The following is a 21,868-nucleotide window of genomic DNA, read 5'->3' as shown; positions in this document are numbered from 1 at the left end:
AGAACAATGGAACAGAACAGCGGAACAGAACAGTGAAACAGAACAATGGAACAGAACAATGGAACAGAACAGTGAAACAGAACAATGGAACAGAACAGCGGAACAGAACAATGGAACTGAACAATGGAACAGAATAATTGAACAGAACAATGGAACAGAACAATGGAACAGAACAATGGAACAGAATAATTGAACAGAACAGTGGAACAGAACAATGGAACAGAACAGCGGAGCAGAACAGTGGAACACAGCAATGAGAACAGTGGAACATAAAAATACATGAAATGTGTAAACATAAAAATAATCATGCAGATTTCAGATGAAAAAAAAACAAACCATCAAACATCTTTTAAAAAATTATGCAAAGAAAAAATAAGCAAACTTGAAAAATGAAATACCGAGAAAAATAGGGACCAAACATTTACCAAGAACCATTTCTATAACATAAATTTAGATATACATCAGCACTTTTTTCAGTAAGATGAAAGTTGGCGGCACAGTATGAACCTATCACTTGTCTGGAGGGAAGAAGGGAGGTATCTTGGTGAAAAAAAAATGTTCACCCAAGGCTTAAGATTCCTCAAGGGGACTAATTCAACTTATATCAAAACATGTTTCAATTATGATTTATTTCCTTTGTTCAAGATACCAAACAAAAAAAAATTAATTACCAATACTTAAATGACTAATTATTTAATTTTTTTTTTTGTGCAAAATTTCAGCCTCATCCGAGATTGGATGTGGGAGAAATAACGTGTACAAACTTTTTACCAGACAGACAGAGTTGATGTATAAATAAAAGACTTTTTTTTGGAGTGAAGGGAGAGGACTGTCTTATTGCTGCCGTGTATCTAAATATTGCAAGGTTTATCGTGTAATAAACGTGTCTCCCAAGACGGACAGATTGAGTTGATATAAGTTTTGTTTGTTTTTTAATTACCAGCCGGATATGACCCGCGGGTCTTAGTTTGGATATTACTAATTACTAATTAAGTGCATTTGATTTAGATCTATATGAAACATGGCACTGTTCCTTTCACGAAAATAAAAGTAGAGAATAAAAATGGGTTTACCCGATTAGCCTACCATTCATACCAAATATTAACTATTATGAAAATGGGTTTACCCGATCTGTGTAAACTTTCATCTTTTAATATAGATTAATTTAGGTATTTGTTTTAAATTTTAGAGCACTTCGTATGTGGGAGGTGCATTTAACATACACTATGGTATTTTCCATGATCTAAGGAACTTTTATGCCATGTTGTATTAAGATATGTCAAACGGATTTAATTTCTATGCAGGACATACATACATACATACATACATAAATAAATACAAACATACATACACACACACACACATACAAACATGCAGACATACATACATATACACACACATACATACCTAAATATATACATACATACATACATACATACATACATACATCATACATACATACATACATACATACACACATACACACATACATGTATACATCAGAAAAGACATGCACACACACGCATCTTACATTCAATTATATATATTAGATTGTTTTCCTATTTATCTTTTTAAAAGATTGTTAAATTAAAATTTACTTTTTGCCTCTGTTCCTGTGTCAGTCCTAGATCTAACAAAACAAAACTCATGTTCTGAACTCTAGGGTAGACAACTGTGTGAAGACTGTGAACCATTGACTGCGTCTCATCATAGTGGTTACTGGACGTTGCGGTTGCGAATATGACGTCATTTTCCGGTATCAAGTATGATAAGTAAGATATAAGCTGGCGATCTTGGTCATTTAGGGTCAGTTTAGGTGACAATAAATCTCGTATTCTTTTTTCAGGACTTTGACTTATATACTTTGAACAATTTTCAGGACGGCAGGCTGTAACACAGGAGCTATTTTTAGTAGAGAAATACTGAGACAATAATCAGGTTTGATAAAAAAATACATCTACAAAACTGGAAAGGTTACATTTATTGAATACTAGCCAAATATGACCAGCGGCCTGCCGGTGGGGATTGCCCAATTTGTACAAGAGTTTCGCTCTTGAATAGAGATAATTGTAGGTATTTTCTTTATATTTAACCCCCTCCATCCCCGGTTGTAGGGGAACATTAAACATAGGCCTACACTACGGTGTCCGCCATGATCTAAGGCACATTTATGCCAAGTTTTATCAAGATCGGTCAAACGGCTTTTATTTCTATGTGGGACATACATACACGCATACATACATACATACGCCTAACATTCTGCTTTATAGATTAGATTTAGAGCTACACTATTTGAGAAGCAATAACATATTTGCTTTAATGATCTTTTTAAAGGAAGTAATTAATAACAAATCAATTACTCTTGTAAAGACTCGTTAGAACAGAACTTTCAATTGTATATTCTATGAAGATTCATGTTACGGAAAGTAGTTACTAATACATTTGTTTGCAATTAAGTTATATCTCATGGAATAATAACTAATAAGTTCATTTCTTTAAAAAGATCTATTTAATTAAGAAGAAAAAATTATTGGCTACTAGTAGCTGCAAAGGAAGCATTGTTACTATTGATTCTTTTTGTTATAATAGCCATCTCATATAAAGAAGAGGCACAAAACCCTCTCTCTCTCTCTCTCTTAATTACCACTATATATTCTCCATCGAAACCTACAAATCTAATTGTCATAGTGACGATAGGTTTTGTCATAGGGAAATGAGTCGTCCCACTAGATTTTATACACGACACCGATAGCAAAGACAAACAGACACAAACACTCTTTTGTTTTCCTAACAATCAAATCATTAAATAGAAACAATCCGATATAAAGTTTTTCACATGTAAATTATGAGTGAGTCTGGAGTGAATGTACACTTTGTTTTTTTTTTTATAGTTACAATGTTTTGTTTGGTGTAATGCACAAATTGTAAGACAAATTTCCTTACGACAATAAGATTATTATTATTATTATAATTACTATTATGAATAATAAAACAGAGAAAAGATTAACTTATATCAATGCTAATGTTTACATACGATTCCATATATTTTTACAATCTGCTGTAACATTGTGTGGCTTCATGTCTGTAGATCCTTGTAACATTTTGATTAATGTGGCGGTCATTGTTGTTACGAGGTCTTGTGGCTCGTCGACATTTTGTGAACCTTTTGTAAAATTTTGTAACCTTATTGTGCTGGCTGTAGGGAAATGAAATCTTAGTTACATTCTGCAATATTGATCTAATAATATTCTAAATTAATTATGTAATGCTTTATTCACAGTTTATAAGACTAAATTTAAAATATGATATGTATGTTTATAAATAAACAAAAACATGAATAATCCTTATATTATATACCCAAACTATGTAAGGGGAAGAACTACGCCCTTACAAATAGTGTATCAATAATGTAGAAGTTATTTCCTTATTCGATATTAAACAAAATTCTTAATTACCAATAATTAATTCACTGATCTGTTAATTTTTTAAAATTAATTTATTTTATGTTAGGTCAAATAAAATAATTCTTTAATGTAACTTGATCCGAGAATGGGTGTGGGAAAAATGACAGGTTCAATTACCTAAGGAAACGAAACCCTATATATTTAGCCGTATCCGTGAATACAGAAGGATGACATTTTATTGTTGATATAAAATTAGACAATTAATAAACTAGTAAATTATTGACTGTTAATTTTTTTTTATTGATTCATGTCTTGTCTATGCCAATGATGATGATTTCTGTAAACAGTTCTGCATCATAACTTAGGGAAATATTAAATTTAAAGTTTATGGCCTCGTTTTAGATTCACATGGGTATGTTAAAAAGCTTCCACTTCAAGAGGACTAGACTAAAATGTAGGTCTTATGTTGTTTGTTAATCTCTTAGTGTGTAAAGAGAATTGAAACCCGCGTTTTATGGGACTAAGCGAATCCATTATTTTAGAATATGTGGCTAGTCTACTCAATATAGTATGTCAAGAACCTTTATAAACGGTAAGGCGAGGCCAATCACGGTTACGGGACTTGCTGACATTCAATGTGGCCCATTCAGAAGTCTCACCAGCCCATTTAGGCTCCAACTCACCGTGCATTTGCCAGGTAGCTCATATAGCCAGTCCGCCCCTGTTATTATGGTAGTAAGAATACAACCGGAAATGATCGAATTTATAGACCAAACATTGTATTCACTTGCACGCGAAGTAAGTAAAAAAAGTAAAGTTTCCCTTTCAGATCTTGTGGTCTATAGGTCATCTGTTTCTGTGGCCAATTGTTTACGAGGGTGTCATGTGGCCAGCACAACGATCAAACCGCCTTTACTTTTCCCAACTAATGTCAGGTACCCATTAGAGCTGGTTAGACTCAGAGGCGCCCAAAGATACGGAAATTATAAACCCCAGGATTCGAGCCCTGGACCCAGGTTTGGAAGCCAAGGGCTCAGCAACCGCGGCTCCTAGTGGAAGTAAGTAAGACTGTCAAATTAAAACAATGTCGAGAAATTGGGAGCCTCATATTCCCCCATTGATCTTCCGCCACTGTCCTTGCAAAGCTAACAAAAAAAAAAAAAAAATTACGAAGAGGCGGCCCCCGTCCGAGTCGGCTCCCTGTCGGATCCGCCTATTCGCTAGAAATATTCAAGGCGTGATTTTGTTTTGATTGTCAAAAGTAATAATGTTTCAAAGATTCATTTGGCGTTGTAAAAAGTGTTTTTTATTCTGTAAAATGTTTTACATATTTTGGATGTTCCTTTAAATGTTAAAGATAATTTACTTCTTTATCCAAATCTCCTGCTGGACGACGGTGAATGGACGAGCAGGGTATGAAAACTTGACGATGTCGAGATAATCAGTCCCGCACGACCAGGCATTGCTGTTAACTTCAGGGCCGGTCCTAACAGTTGCGGGGACCTATGCGAAACTGATTACGCGGGGCCTAGTCTGAGTGGGAAAAAGGATAATAAGTGAAAATTAAGATTTTGTATTAGGAAAAAAAATCGACTTTACTAAGTACAAAATTGCGATCAAATTAACTTTACTTTACGAACATTGTAACCTATGGCATATTTATATGCCAGTAACTATAAAAGTAAATAAAGTATTGTAGCTTCCGAATGAGGTGATAATTCACCCAATTATTACATTTTATTACTTGAAAGCTGACAATGCCTTTTTTTCTTTTATCGCGCGTTAGGATTGGCGTTTTCAGCAATAAATGACGCCCACTAATGACAATTTTGTATATTTTTCAGGAGATTTTTATGAGTTTTCAGGAGATTTTAATAAATTCATGAGATTTCAAGGAATTTTTCGTATATATTTTTCAATTTAATAATTACAGCTAGAATTAGCGCGGGGCTTATGAAAGCGCGGGACCCACTGCGACCGCATTGGTTGCATTGGCCTAAGACCGGCCCTGGTTAACTTAATCACAAACCAATAGTCTATTATTGATGAAGAAATATATTACACATTACGGCATGACACCTACCAGATATGTACAATATGTCAGATGAGCGATTTTGGATAATCTTTTGGTATTGATTTGTAATTGAAAAAAAAGAAGAAAAAAAAAAGAACAAGGCATCGAGCTTGTATTTCGGCAACGTCTGCTCAATGACAGAGCTATTGGCATTTTTATTTAAATGGAACTAAAATGAGAATGTAGATCTGCCTAAATTAAAATTCATATTTAGCACTCTTAAAATCTATATCTACTAGATCTAGATTTAAATGTAAATTTGAAATTGTGTAAACGCAATTAAGATAAGATTTATGTAAAAAAAAGGCCTAGATAATCTACTAATAGTATTTTATAACATTTCAATATTGATCTAGACATTTGGAAATAAAAATCTACACTTTAATTCTAGAAATGGAAATTATGGCTGCGTGGTCCTGCGTTTCGTGCGCTGGACAGTCGTTTAAATTTATCGATGGTCCCATGTTCAAACTCTACCCGCTCCCATCCCCCGTTGTCCTGCGGTAGGTTTGGACTTCAACTCTGAAGGAACTTCCGAAACATGTAAAACAACAAACATTCTGAACAAGACCAAGAGATTCTAGATCTAGAATCTACAATGATTTTAATTAGAATATGAATCTAAATCTAGTTTAAAAATCTAGCTCTGGTGTAAAAAATATCTAGATCTTGTGTACAAAATCTAGCTCTGGTGTAACAAAATCTAGCTCTGGTGTAAACAAAATCTAGATCTAGTGTAAGAAATCTAGATTAGATCTAAATCTAGCTATTTTGTCTTTTTAAATACGAGTCAGATTACGAGGTTTAATAAACATTACTATACCGAGTTGTTTTAGAATTTCATTTGAAGAATTTATTTCATATGATGTCAAAGGAAAAAATCCACTACGTCACACGTCCTAGTTAGACTAAAAAATGTCATCAATACGAACAGCTTGTCGAGGGTTCATCGACATTGGTGCACCAAAAGAGTTCTTTTAGCATTTCATTTAAAGAATTAACTCCATATGACATCAAAGGAAAAAACTCCACTACGTTACAATGCCTAATGAGACTAAAAATGTCTTTATCAATACGAGAAGGCTCTTGAGGATTCATAGACATTGGCGCACTGAGTTATTTTAGCGTTTCATTTAAATAAATAATTAACTACTTATTACGTCAAAGGAAAAAAAATCCATTACGTCACCATGGGCTAGTTAGACGAAAAGTATATATATATATATATATATATATATATATATATATATATATATATATATATATATATATATATATATATATATATATATATATATATATATATATATATATATATATATATATATATATATATATATTTGTTTTTCCAGAGAAGGGGCTAAAAAATTCCTATTTCGAACCTTGCGACCTTAAGATTATCTGTTTCTGTGGCCTACAGTTAACAAGTAGGGTGTCATGTGGCCAGCTAAACGACCACGTTTACTTTCCCCAACTTAAGTCAGGTACCCATTAGAGTTGGGTGGACTCAGGGGTGCCCTAAAAATCACGAAATTCAAAATCCAAGTCTTCACCGAAATTCGACCCCAGGTTCGGATACCAAGCGCTTAACCACCCAACCACGGCGCCCCCAGATAAAAGAATAGTTAACAATATTAAAGTTTATAAAGTATTGGTACTGAAGATTGATATGAATGTACTTCTTTACTACATCAAAGATATAGAAATGTTTTTTGTTATTTGATTGCTCGAATTCCATAGTTCATCTCAGGTGTAAACTAGATTTTTTTTTATTTCTATGGCTCTAAGTGTATAAGTAGCTAGAGTTTTCTACCCCTGCTAAATTACAGAGACGACGAAAGTTAAGAAGTAAAAAAAGGGACACAACTCACAGTACGATTTAAACTTATGTACAGGCGTGTAGTAGTAGACCATGAATGTCACCAGAGTTACTGCCCCTGAAACCACACACAACTTCACCAGTCGACTGCGTGACTGAAGAAAAGACCTAAACAAATAAAAAAAAGACCAAAGAAATTTTTAGCTCGCTACATTGAAAAAAAAAAACCGCAAAATAAGTAAAAGAATTCATTAGTATAAAAATTCTTTTCTAATATCAGTCTGTCAGGCCTAGGTCTTGACACTGTATACACGGCTTAGGCTGTTTGAATGATTTCTTAGAGTTCAACTTTTTCTTCGTTCTTCCCCCCTCCCCCCTCCCTCCTGAGTCCTTTTCTCATTTTTCTTCAGATTTTCATATGTCTTCAATAAAAACAAAGTGACATAGAAAATCTGATGTTAGAAAATCTGATGTTAGAAAATCTGATGTTAGAAAATCTGATGTTAGAAAATCTGATGTTAGAAAATCTAATGTTTAAAATTGATACTTCCACTTTGAAGCTAAACGTAGATTGAACAATTTCTCAATCTTGTGTTTCTTGTCATGCTTCAATATAGCAAGGAGACTTCGCAAAACGTATTCATCAATATAAAAATCTTATTAATATCAGTCTGACTGACCTAAGTCTGGACACTATGTACACGGCTTAGGCTTTTTTCTTTAAAGGGAAACTCCAATGGTTTTGACAATATTTGATATAATATGTGTTTTGATCTACAGATAATGAATATATTATTATTTTGTTTTTATTTGTAATAATAACTTAGTAATTAATATTTTTCTGACGTAATTTTCCTGCGCATCCAAAACGGTCAGACTTTCACCTGGTTTCTATGTAACGTTACACATGCCTATTAATTTAATCTTTTGGCTTACTGTATAACGGAAAACCATTACAGTAACGTTTACATTCTCGTAAAAGAAATATATCTTCGTCTATGCAGTTAGATCTAGATCTTGTAAGGAAAGGAAAAAATGCATGTTAAAGGAGATTTATATGCTTGACTAACCACGACAGTCTGTATTTTCTCGCCTGACCGCTCCACTCACAACAAACACTATCGCTTGGTTGTCTTGTCATGATCGACTTCACGTAGTCTAGACTAGCCTTACACTGACCAGTTTGTTCGAATCAGTCAGACCTGCCATCTTTTTATTTCTTGGGACAAGGAGGGGTATAGACATGTTACTTTTTTTCTCGAGTTGGTTGTCCTAATGCTTTTAAATCTATCTATCTATAAATAACAGTACCATAGCGCATGACTAGGCCGTCAATAAACATAAAAGCCTAACAGCTACTGTAAGAATGAAGAGATACGATTGGTCAAATCTAGTTTCCCTTTCAGTATTGTTGAGGGAAGTGACAATTGCCTAATCTAAAAACAAAATATTAAAGAGCCCCGTTTTTTTTTTTGGAGATGTCAGGAATTTACTGTCTAATTTATTAAATATAAATGTTTCTAAGCATTTAAATACAAAATGGTAAAATGTTTACTATTACAACTTTTTACTTAGAATTTAAATATGTTAATAACTCAAATTTGAAAAAAAACATCGGAGTTTCCTTTAGTGTTTTTAAGAGTTCAACTTTTTCTTCGTTGTTCCCCCCCCCCTCTTTTTCTCAGTCCTTTTTGCATTTTTCTTCAGATTTGCATATGTCTTCAATAAAAACAAAGTGGCATAGAAAATCTGATGTTAGAAAATCTGATGTTAGAAAATCTGATGTTAGAAAATCAGATGTTTAAAATTGATACTTCCTTTGTGAGGCTAAACGTAGATTTAACAATTTCTCAATCTTGTATTTCTTGTCATGCTTCAATATAGCAAGGAGTCTTTCCAGTCAGCTCAAGGAATTTCTTCAATGAATTACTATCCAGCTAATTGCTACATAAGACGGAGCGCAAAACTTACACGAACACGTATTTATTTATTCAGCCCTACACCTCATTGAAGACGATTGAATACAAACATATAAGTCATGAGAGGGACTACACGTAAGCCAGCGACAAAGGGTCAACGTTAGATAAATGTAACTTAGTAAAATTATAATAATCAAACCAAGGTTTTCAAGGTGTGAAAAATTAGCTAGTAATTGTTGTTTCAAACATATACATATATTGTATTTCATGAAACATTGCTACAGCCCCTTTAAGATAAGATAAGATAAGATAATTTTTATTGATCCAATCAAATGGAAATTCAGTTTGACTACAATTGACTACCTCAGCGTATTTACTATAACAATAACATTATAGATGCAAATACGAACAACATTCACACACGAAACACTCTCTCTCTACGCCTCTATTTTGCATAGCCGGTATTAGGCCACTGCAACCTATACGACCGCAGTGGGCCCCCACTTTCAAAGGATCCGCACTTTCATAGGACCCGCGCTAATTCAAGGTGTATAAATTATTAAATTAAACCATTTTTTAACTTAAAACATATCCCGCGCCCTCGTGTCGATTTACCAGGAGATCAACAATTCTCAAAGATAGATTGAAACATTTGGTAATTTTTGCTATTGAGCGGGATCTATGTAGGCAACAGAATTCTGATGATATACTGTATGACTTTGCTATACGCAAGGCTCGTAAAGTAATTATGTACATATTAAAGAATGAATAAAATGCATAGACGAATTTATGTTCTTATACAAACTCTTAAATTTCACTTATTGTCCGCTTCCCTACCCAAACTTGGCCCCGCGAAATTTGTTTCGAACACTCCTCACAATGCGTAAGTCCGGCCTTGCTATTTAGTGTTTGTAAAATGTTTTACATGTTTTGGATGTTTCTTCAGAGTTGAAGATAGTTTACTTTTTAGTCCAAACCTCCCGCCAAACGAAGGGGGTTGGGAGCGGGCAAGGTTTGACAGTCCAGCGCGCAGCCATCCGTAGCGACGTGTGAATCCCACGTATTCCCTCCCCCCCCCCCTCTTGTTATTTCGTGGGGTGACTATCCACAGAAATAAGAGAGTGATCTTTCCTTTACTTCTTGTTTAAACTGTTGATGGAAGAAGAGAATTATATATATATAGATTATGATTAGGTCATAAGACCAGTGACTTCTGCTGTACTGGCAGGCTAGTCCAGTGGTACTTCATGGTGCCAAATTATACTACCTAGGCTAATAATTATATCCTCTAGATATATAACTTACTGAGACATAGAAGTTATTACAATGAGATTTCAGTTATTCAGTTACAACTAATGAGTTTCTTTAGGAACCAAAATAAAAAGGTTAGGGTTAGAAGAAAACGGACCTAAAGGCCAACAAAAGAAAGTAAAATTAAAAAATCAAACTAGTAGGACAGGTTCAGTTCAAAATAATCAAAGAACAGCCATCCCAGAGGCACACTAGTGTCTCATCTCAACAACAAAACGATGGCTTACAATAATATAATACAGGTCCTAACAGTCAAATGACCGTCATCCATGAGATACACAACTGTCTCGTATCAAGGCAAAAGTTTGTCTTTTACATACTATTTGTACAAATACGCCTTCTTCCCTAGTGCTATTAGAGCATGGAATGGGTTGCCTGAGCTAGCCAGAAAAACCAGTGACTTGGCAGAATTTAACCCTCTATTGCGAAGATTTTGAAATACATCTCTAAAATTTTTTTTTTACTGATTAATGTTATCATATAAGGTCTACAACATGTGTGAAACCATTTTTTTTTCGTGAAAAAATGTATAATTTTGACTTTGTAGCTTCGTAGCAAATTTGCAACATAGAGCACAAGTGGGTAAATTTATCATTTGTTTTAAAAATGCAACATACCATTAAAACAGCACAAAATATATATAAAAAATATTTCAAAAGCATATGAAATGGGTATATAAAGAAAACATTTATTGTGTAACAAGAAACAATGATAGAATATCAATTTGTAAAAAAAAAAAATGAAAATTATTATCATTGGTTAATATGCATGACTGGATGCATGACGCGTAGGACGTAATCATCTTCTTTTTTTGAAGTAACGTCTGTATTATATAAGATAAGATTAGAAGACATATATTTAGATATAGAGTCAAGATATTATTATAAAAGATGTAGACCTACTATCGTAAGTGTGAATTCAACGGCCCACGAAGCTTATTAATTATTGTATATTAGTAAATATAATATCCCCCACATAGAACCTCATGTAGCCTGTCCATTCATAGTATGTTTACATAGCGGTGTGCACGACACACGAAGGGGTGACCAAAAGCGATGAAATATATTTTATAATAAAATCGAACACGTGAATGTAATTGTTTATATAACATTGTTAGTTTAATTTCATGTAGATCTAGAATCCAAACAATTTGAATGCCACAGCAAGTCTAGTCAATAAATAAAAACTTTGAGCCAATTCTAGTAAAAGACTATACACTTTGTTGTCACTTTGAGGTTGTGATTCCCTAGATACTGTAGGCTGAAGGCATGATGAATGACGTGTTGTAAACACGTTTAATGTATGTGTGTAGCTATGTAATCAGATCTAAATGCGCATAAGTAAATCTGAAAGAAAAAAATCAATTAAAAGTAAAGACTTAAAATTAAAACCTAATCGGTAGTTGAAGGGTAAAATACTTTAGAAAAACAATGGAAAGCAAATTGTATTATGTAAGTAGTTTATTTGTTTAATAGTACGCCTTTATAATGCGTTATATTATGACATCTGACGTTAATTTCATTTGTATCACTACGCGATATAATGGAGCCGCAAGTTACGGAAAAGTATGTCAAGACGTTTAAAGCTATTAACATTTAGAGCGAACGATTTTATGTAAAAAATTGTTTTGTAAACTCAAATTTAAAGGTTAATGTGCATCAAATAATGAACTGAATAGACACGTATTTGCATTTTCATGTGTAAAATAACAAAATAATGTTTTCTTGAATGATTGCTAATTTAGATCTAGAGATTTTCATCTCTGCTGCGCATGCGTGACCTCTCGGTCTTGTCTCATCATTAAGACACATGTAAACATAGCCTAGATTTATAAGAAATACTTTTATAGAGTTGGGCAATTTTTTTTTTATTGTCTTAAGTTTGTTTAAGGGCTACAATACGTACACTACGGTCTAAGTTGGTACCCAAGGAACATTTCAGTCAAGTTTTATCAAGATCGGTGAAACGGTTTAGATTTCTATACAGGGACATACATACATACATACATACATACATACATACATACATACACACATACACACATACACACACACACACACACACGCACACACGCACGCACGCACGCACACACGCACGCGCACACACACACACACACACACACACATACATACACATACATACATACATACACACACACACACATACATACATACACACATACATACATACATACATACATACATACATACATACATACATACATACATACATACATACATGCATACATACATACGCCTCACATTTATATATTAGATTGCTACTTTTGAGTTTTCTATCCTGAAGGCTTTCTAAATTTAGTGATTTTACTAAAGGTGTTACTCTAGTCAAATGTGAATATTCGTTTGTTATGAAACTCACTGCTCTATTTTGTGTCTGTTCCAGTTTCTTAATGTTTTTTTGAGTTGAGGGGTCCCAATCAGAGGAAGCATGTTCAATTTTTGTTATTATTAATTTCTATTATTATGATTATATGACCCAAATCTGGTCTTTATAAAACAAAACACATACATGAAAGGATAAGAGACTAAGTAGATTTATAATATTTACAGAAACCAACTGATTAACAACAAATAAATCTACTTAAGTCTACTTAGCTTGTTATTGAAAAATGCACACATGCAAAATGGGACACTCCTCTTGAGTAACACAGTTAGAGCACAACAACACAAGTATTATAAAAACATTATGGAGATTTAGTTTACAATAATGCACAATAGTCAGCTCAAAGGCTCAAGAGGAAGTGGCAACTGTATACAGTTAACAGGGACTTAAAGGGAGTCTAACTCTATCTGAAATAAAAAAGTAGCTACCCTTGTTGTCCCTATTGTCACACCTCCCCCCTTAAAAATGCTCTTGTGGGAAAATTATATGATGCACAAGGCATTCAACTTGATTCCAAAGAAAAGCGTTTTTTTCAATAAGAAAATTTTACATTATCTCCCTTTGTCTATAAAGCAACTCAAACACGAAAGAGAGAGAAAAAAGTCTAACATTCTTTACAATACAAAAGTATCAATGGATTGGTTGTTTTCTTTTGAATATTACATTTACACTCTTGACAGAGCGTCAGCAACTACATTCTCTTTCCCTTTAACATGTACACTATTTAAATCAAAAGGTTGGAGAGTTGAGCTACATCTCAGGATCCGTTGATTCTTCCCCCTCATCTGGTTTATGACAGTTAAGAGGTTATGATCTGTGTATACTGTTACAGGATACAGATTACTATTTACATAGTCGATGAAATAAAGAACTGTTAAAACAAGACCCAGTGCTTCTTTTTCTACCACGCTATAATGCATCTGATGCGACTTACATTTTTGGGAAAAGAATGACATTTGGTGTTCATTGCCAGTTTCATCGGTTTGGGTCAAGACCGCACCCACCCCAGAGTCACATGCATCAACATGCAAAAAGAGAGGTTTAGAATGGTCAATTGCTTTTAAAAGTGGGGCTGTACTATGAACACATTTCAGTTCTTCAAAAGCTCTTTGAGCTGAAGTGTTCCATTTAATTTTTTTTCCTTAATTAGTAGGTCAGTTAAAGGGACAACTGAATAATTACTGCAAAGCTTACGATAATATCCCGTCATACCCAAAAACCTTCTGACTTCCTTTAAAGACTTAGTTACAGGGTTCTCTTGAATGGCTTCCACTTTAGCCTGAATAGGTTTAACATTCCCGTTACCCACAATGTAACCTAAATATTGTATTTCTGCTCTACAGAAATCACATTTGTTAAGATTAATAGTGAGATTGGAGCTCTTCAGCTTTTGGAATAAAGTCCTTAGACAAGCCAGATGAGCATCAAAGTCATCATGGTATATAACTAAATCATCAAGATAGGCTGAACAGTTTGGAGTGTCGGCAATAAATTTGTTCATCAACCTCTGGAAAGTAGCTGGAGCGTTTTTCATACCAAAAGGCAAGACTTTGTACTTATATAGGCCGTCTGAAGTGCAAAAGGTAGAAACTTGTTTTGCCTCCTCCGATAAAGAAACTTGCCAATACCCTGACTAGAGATCGATTTTTTTACATAGGTGGCCTGACCAACTCGATCGATTAAGTCATCAATGCGTGAAATTTGAAATGCATCTGCTTCGGTCACTAGATTCACTTTTCTATAGTCGGTACAGAATCTATATGTACCATCAGATTTAGGTACCAACACGCATGTTGAGCTCCATGGGCTTTCACTTCTTTCTATAATGTTATTTTCCAGCATATAGTTTATCTCAGAAGTTAAGAATTGAGATTGGGCGAGAGGTAGTCTGTAAGGGTGTTGCTTCACAGGAGTTGCATCCCCTACTTTAACTTCATGTACCACTAAGTTTGTCTGCTTAGGCACATCAGACAACAATTGTGGGTATAATTGGATTAAATCACCGGTTGCCTCCCTTTCTTGCTGACTAAGATGTTCTAACTTTTATGACGACTTACACAGGGCTTCAGGGCTTTTTTATCTTAACTGTAGGGATTTCTTTGTCGAGAACGGTATCCACGTATACCTGGTTCTCTTTTCCCATGGGGACTGAACTCTTTACAATAGCTAGTGCAGTTGCCTGATCTGAGGATCTTTTGTGAAATTTCTTTAACCTGTTTATGTGACAACGAGTTTTTCCTTTTCTCTTACCTGGGACATGTACGGTGTAGTTGACATCACTTTCCTTGCCCACTACCTCGTATGGGCCATCATACCTTTTCTGAAGGGCATCACCTTCCCTTGCCGCTTCCATTAACACTTTGTCACCTATTTTAAACTGTCTTTGTTTGGACTTCTTGTCATAGATAGATTTGGATTTATTTTGGCTTTCTCTAAGATTGCCATAAACAAAGTCATTAATTCTAAAGAGTTTGTCCCTTAGATTTCTAACATATACCCTCAAGTCTTTCGTTTCCTCCTGAGTTGGTATCCAGTTTTCTTTGATATGTCTAAGCTGTTAAACTGATATTTCTAAGCTGTTAAACTGATATTTCTAAGTTGTTAAACTGATATTTCTAAGCTGTTAAACTGATATTTCTAAGCTGTTAAACTGATATTTCTAAGCTGTTAAACTGATATTTCTAAGCTGTTAAACTGTTATTTCTAAGCTTTTAAACTGATATTTCTAAGCTGTTAAACTGATATTTCTAAGCTGTTAAACTGATATTTCTAAGCTGTTAAACTGATATTTCTAAGCTGTTAAACTGATATTTCTAAGCTGTTAAACTGTTATTTCTAAGCTTTTAAACTGATATTTCTAAGCTGTTAAACTGATATTTCTAAGCTGTTAAACTGATATTTCTAAGCTGTTAAACTGATATTTCTAAGCTGTTAAACTGAACACTAATCGTAACATTAGCAATAAGTCCATAAAGAAATAAAACCATACATAAACCACCAACAGACTATAACTTTGTCTACGTCAGATAGGACATCACAGCTGATTCAGCTTCTCAAAAGGAAATAGTGGACTTTTTTTTTATGTCACTAGGATATTAGGACAAGGTGTTTTTGTGTGGTGCATATGTTAATCTAAAAGCAATGAACAGCAGGTGGAAAGAGGCTTCAAACATTGCTAGTGACAGATCTTTGTGGAGACAGCTTGCCACCCAATGCGCCGAATGGCGCGGGAGGCTCTAGGCCTAATGTAAATCTGTCTTTTTGTTACATTAGAATACTAAATGCAAAAAGCCCAATTGAAAATTCGACAATACGGTTTAGCTAGAAACTAGATCTCAATATAAAAGATAAGATGAGATAATATTGAAACGAATCAATAATGTATATGGTGTTCATCGATTGGTTCAGCGAAAATCTTTTTCCTGTCGTCACTTGTCGTTATCGATTTAGCTTTCAGCAAACTTCAGACTCGCAGTTTGAATGTTTTGTTTGGTTCGGAAATTTAATGAGTCCATGAACAAAGAATACTACCGTTTTAAAAAATGTGTGACTGTGCTGACCAAGGAGAGCGATGTAATGATCAGGTCTAATTTGATGAAATTATTATTATTATTATAGCTTTTTATGCTTATAGCATGCTCAGAGCGCTTTTGGTCCAATTTCATTTGTGGACCAGTGGGGGGGGGGGGGGGAAGGGATATCTAGGAGTTAGTTTTCCGTGCTACATAGGTGCCCTAAATTTAGATTACTCTGCCCGAGTCGGGTGTATAAGATTACTATTCGTTTTAAATTAGGTCTAACTTATAATGCATACTAATTAGCTTTTTCTCTTTAAAAAACTGCTTGCATAATTAATTTTAAAAATTAGAATTTTCGCTTTCAGGAAAAAACAAAAGTAGCCGTTGCATCAGAACTTTGAATGGTCTAAAATATTGTGAAGTCGGATTTTCAATATCTTTTCTAGTTTATGAGATCTAAACGGACGGACAGACGGACAGACGGACAGACATTTCACACAAAACTAATAGCGTCTTTTCCCCTTTCGGGGGATGCTAAAAAACAAATAATTCGTCAGTAAATTACTGGTAATTAATTATTTAATTATTTTGTTTGATACCAAGAAGGGAATTAATCCTTCAGTATTCACAGATATGGCTAAATATATTGGGTGTGGTCCCCTTAGATGATTGTAATCTTTATCCAAACAATTTGAGACTTTAACAAATTTTTAAAATGTATTTGACAAACATGAATCAATAAGAAATTAATTAATTAGTAAGTTGATTATTAGCAATTAATTATTTTGTTCGATATCTTGTTCGATATCGAATAGGGGAAATAACTTCCTCATTATTGAGATCCTCCTTGGATAAGCTTTTTTATTTTAATAGGATGTTTAAAATATTTTGCTGGTAAACTGGTCTTTCTGCATGAATTTTTAAATGTACACACACATAAATAGTCTCATATCTATTTTGTTTTAATTAATTTTAGACCATCGTTTCTCAAACTGATTAGTAATGTATCAAAGAAAGCGCGATATTCGAGAATAGGGGTCAGTAATTTAATAACTATACATTCTATCATTTTTTTACAATTCAATTCAATGTATAAAGCCATATTAGAATATAAATCAAATAACCATAATGTAATTTTTAAAATTAAATGACATCGTATCATCCTCTAAGATTTAGACGTTAATACATTCACAAGAGGTCTCTGTAATAATAAATTCAAAAAATTACATTTAATCTGGCATTTCAACACGTCTACGACAATGCGATTCCATAAGTCGGAACGGTTAAATTTATATCTTATCGATCACATCTATCATAAACGTACTAGTCAACCCAAGGCGTAGCATACGCCGCCATTTAGTGACGCGTGAACGCTTCCAGAAAAACACAGTTGTCCAAATGGGGTGGGTTTTGGTAAACGACTGTGAGTGAATGAAAAGAAGGAACTCTGGAGAGAGCAACATACAATTGTCCAGGACTGAAAACAGGTTTTGGAAGATACAGGCATATGTTTTTCAACGTTTGGCCTTGTGCTTTTTTTAATTGTCATGGCAAAGGCTAATCTAACAGGATATTGTCTGCGCGTAAAGGTTAAATGCAAATTTGAATCTGATGAAGTCAAAGATATCCGGGGAATAAGGACAGTTTGTAAGGTAACAGCTGCCATACTTTTACACTCCATTACGTTGCGGTGAATACAACGGCCAAATAGAAGGGATATGGAGAGACGCTTGACCCAAATTTCAAGCTCGAGGAGGGTCATGCGGACGTTCTCGGAAGTGAATAGTGATAGTAGCGGGAAGTATTTGAGACATCGTCACAATTTCAGCCTCGCCACCATAAACGCCGGAAGTATTCATGTAGGCAGCGTATTGTCGAGCAGAGTGTATGACTGTCCTTCTGTAAGAACAACGGACAGGGCGTCGCCATAGTTATCCCAATGTTTGTAAATAAAGCTTACAGCCATCTTGCGAAGTTCGAGAGCAACAGTTTCATCGATGACATTTTCCAAAAAATATGCGACTGATAAAAATAAAGTTACCTGATGTGAAAATTTCGACCACATTGAAAGACCTGTTGACTCCACGAAATATATGTGAAGCCGTGGCCATGGTTAGAAAACGAAGGGGCAAAAATCAAAACAAAGCTACAGAAAAAAGCTTGCAACTATTTATATATTGTTGTAACTTCGCACCCGCGCCACACTGATGGTGCGCATGAGAGCACCATTGAACACATGAGAAGCCATGTTGCAATAAGACAGGAAGAAGAACTGTTGCTGATCCGGCTAAAGTGATGGAAGTCTAAACTGTCTACGCAATTGTAGCTTAAAGAAGTTCAAGATTTTTTTTTTCGTGTTGCCAATTTATCTAATTTTGTTAGAAGAATAAATCTTTTTTTTTTTTAGTTTCTTTTTATTACATTGTAACATGTTATTAATTTTGAATGTATGGATAAGTGTATGCTAAATGAATCTATGGAAATGCTGTGGCTGAGGGGTAAAGCACTTGGAACTGGAAGTCCCGTGATCAAATCATGGTGAGGACAACTTCGGGGCCGAATTTGAGTTTGTGTTTCACACATAATTTCAGGAGTTCCTTTATCATTTCATTTAAATAATTAATTCCATATGACGTCAAAGAAAACAAATCCACTACGTCACACGGCCTAGTTAGACTAATAAATGCCTTCATCAATGCAAGCAATTTTTCGAGGGTTCATAGACATAAAGAGTTTTTTAGTATTACATTTAAAAAATCCATTCCGATGACGTCAAAGAAAAAAAAATCCATTACGTCACAATAGGCTAGGGCAAAAAAAATGTCTTTATTAACACGGGATATTATACGAGGGTTCATAGACATTGGTGCAGAGTTCTAATAGAATTTATTTAAATAGGATTAAAGCCGCATTTTTTTGTGCGTTTTGTCTGTCAGTCTGTCTGTCCGTCGTTATTATAAAAAAAAAACTAAATGTTATTGAAAATTTTCTGTCCAGGGCTTTTGCAAAAGAGGATTTAGACCTCTCAAGCCCTCACTCAAATGGAGTTTATTGATGATGATGATGATTGAAAATTTGATTAACCTATAATTTTCGTTTCAAACATCGCAATAGTTTTAAGTATGAACGCAATAGATTTAAGTATATATAATAGCTTGTTCCGGATGTTTGTATAAATAGTAAGAGAAAAAGAGAATTCCAGATAAATGTAATACCATTAATTAAAATTTTGTGATGGTCTCGCATAAACATTAGATGTACCACAGCCTTGTGGAGAAATTTTCATACCATACTTTGGATTTGGAAGTTGTAAGAAAATGTAAATAATGAATTTCGATTTCTTTTCAAAACAAAATCCGGAACATTCTTTATCGATTAAAAAAATTTTGTTATGTTTAAGCAAGAAAATAAAATGTAAAATAAAGTGATTTTCAATAATCGTTTCTAGTAAATTACTTTCCTTTTTTTAAAGCCCTGAACAACCAATTGTCGATATTTTTGTTTATAATTTGTTTAAAGATGAAAATACAAAACAATTTGATATCGGTAATCAAACTATAGTCAAAGAATATAAGTGTAATATTAGTCAATTATACGATTTCAAACAATCATTTGTCATAATTCATTTTTTATAAAACAATATCCGGAAGATTTTTACAGTTTATGAAATATAACTGTCAGTATAGAGTTTTTGATTTAGCATTTATATGCTATTTATATAAAGATAATGTGTTTTTGCAGCTTTCTATCATGGAAATTAAATGTAATATAGGTTAGAAGAGCAAACAAACATTCGTTGGCGTTGATTAGTTTTGCACAAAAACATCCGAAACAATCAATTTTAGATACTTAAAACTATTGAGATGTTACGGGAGGAACATTAAAGGGTAAATCAGATTTTCAATAGCTTTTAGAATTGTTTTTTATCTAAACGTGACGGACAGACCGACCGACAGACAACACGCACATAAGCCTCTTTTATTCTGATGGCACTAAAAAAATATATATACAATCTGATTATTTAAAAAATTTTGAGACAACTGATAGCACCACGACTTCAAGATACTTGTCACGCTACTGCACAAAAGTCGATGCATAAAAAGTCCATTTTAAAAAATGTGCATGATATTTACATACAAAGTACATTATTTGCCTTTATAAACAAACATAAATGTTTTCTTCTAATTTTAGCAGCTAGTTGACCAGAAAAAACACTTTTAACTAATATTTATATTTGTTGTGAACATTTCTTGAACATTTTATAAATATATTTGACTTGATGATACAAAAAATACACAACAAATTACCTCTTTGTGTTAACATAGTGTAACATTGCCTCCCTTACATTTATGTAATTGTTTTAGAATTGGTGTATTTTTTTCAAAAAAATCGCTTGCATAATTAATTTTATAAATTAAACGGTTTGCTTTTAGAAAAGCAAAAGTAATCGTTGCACCTAAACTTTTCAAGCCGCACCGGATGGTGGAATAATATTTTTCATATCTCTTCTAGTTTTTGAAATCTGAGTGTGACAGACGGACAGACGGGCATTTCCACAAACCCTTACGGGGGCTGCTAAAAATACTTTAAAAACAACAAAGATTACATTTCTACATTATATATAGGTTTGGATCAGTCATGTAATTAAATTTGTTATAGATCTATAGACTAACAATAATAAATCTTCGCGATTAGAATTTTTTTTTCCAATTGTTTTTGTTTAGCGCAATTTTATGATTTAAGCGTTCTCAATACGCTATGATCCTATCACTTGTCTGGGCCAGTTGGAAAGAGGAAAATAAAACGATGTATTTGGGTGATCGCTTTTAAAATGAATATTTTATTTTCATAAAGAGAAATACCTGGACTCTAACGTTTGGGCTAAAGCATTCAGCCAACGCGGTAACCACTCTGCTAGCGAAGAGTCTATGAACATGAAAGATGGTATAATTATCTATTTTTTTCTATTTTATGTTTGTGTTCACTAAGCCTTAGACGGCAGCCAAATATAAAGGGGACTTTATATCAGCATTTCAGTCAAATACTATTTCTTTCTCTTGTTTGGGATACCAAATACAGTAATTTACTACCACTAATTAATTAACTAATTGTTTTTTTTTAATCTATTCTTTTGCTATCAGGTAAAAGTAAAAAAAATTCAGCTTAATCCGAGTTTGGGTGTCGGAGAAATAACGTGCGCAAACTTTTGGCCAGACAGACAGACAGACAGACAGAGTGAGTTGAAATAAGCTTTGTAAAAAGCTGCCAACAAACTAAAAATTATCGGCACAATAAAGCATTTTGAAATAGCACAGGAATTTACACAACGTTAATAAAGACTTTTCTCATTGCGGGGACTCTAATAAATTAGTTTCATAGTGAAATTAGCAATGTTGAAAAATTCCTTTGTAGTTCTAAAA

At 33.8% G+C, this 21,868-nt stretch overlaps 1 protein-coding gene across 3 annotated transcripts in view; it reads right to left on the bottom strand.

The window, feature by feature from the left end:
- The window catches only part of LOC106052196 (uncharacterized), a 34,792-nt gene that overhangs the window by 9,019 nt on the left and 3,905 nt on the right, over window positions 1–21,868 (bottom strand). The window contains exons 2-4 of one of the 3 annotated variants that reach the window (XM_056042420.1): window positions 7,350–7,465; window positions 3,035–3,196; window positions 1,599–1,888 (exon numbers count right to left, since the gene is read on the bottom strand). In XM_056042420.1, coding sequence (XP_055898395.1) covers window positions 1,599–1,888; window positions 3,035–3,196; window positions 7,350–7,465 — 568 coding nt within the window. The remainder of the gene's footprint in view (window positions 1–1,598; window positions 1,889–3,034; window positions 3,197–7,349; window positions 7,466–21,868) is intronic. The other 2 variants (XM_056042421.1, XM_056042422.1) reach the window with 2 other exon arrangements.

Source organism: Biomphalaria glabrata, chromosome 9 (genome assembly GCF_947242115.1).
Source record: "Biomphalaria glabrata chromosome 9, xgBioGlab47.1, whole genome shotgun sequence".
Classification (NCBI taxonomy): Eukaryota; Metazoa; Mollusca; class Gastropoda; family Planorbidae; genus Biomphalaria; species Biomphalaria glabrata.
The sequence above is the reverse complement of the archived record's forward strand: the minus strand, read 5'-3'. Positions and strand labels throughout refer to the sequence as shown.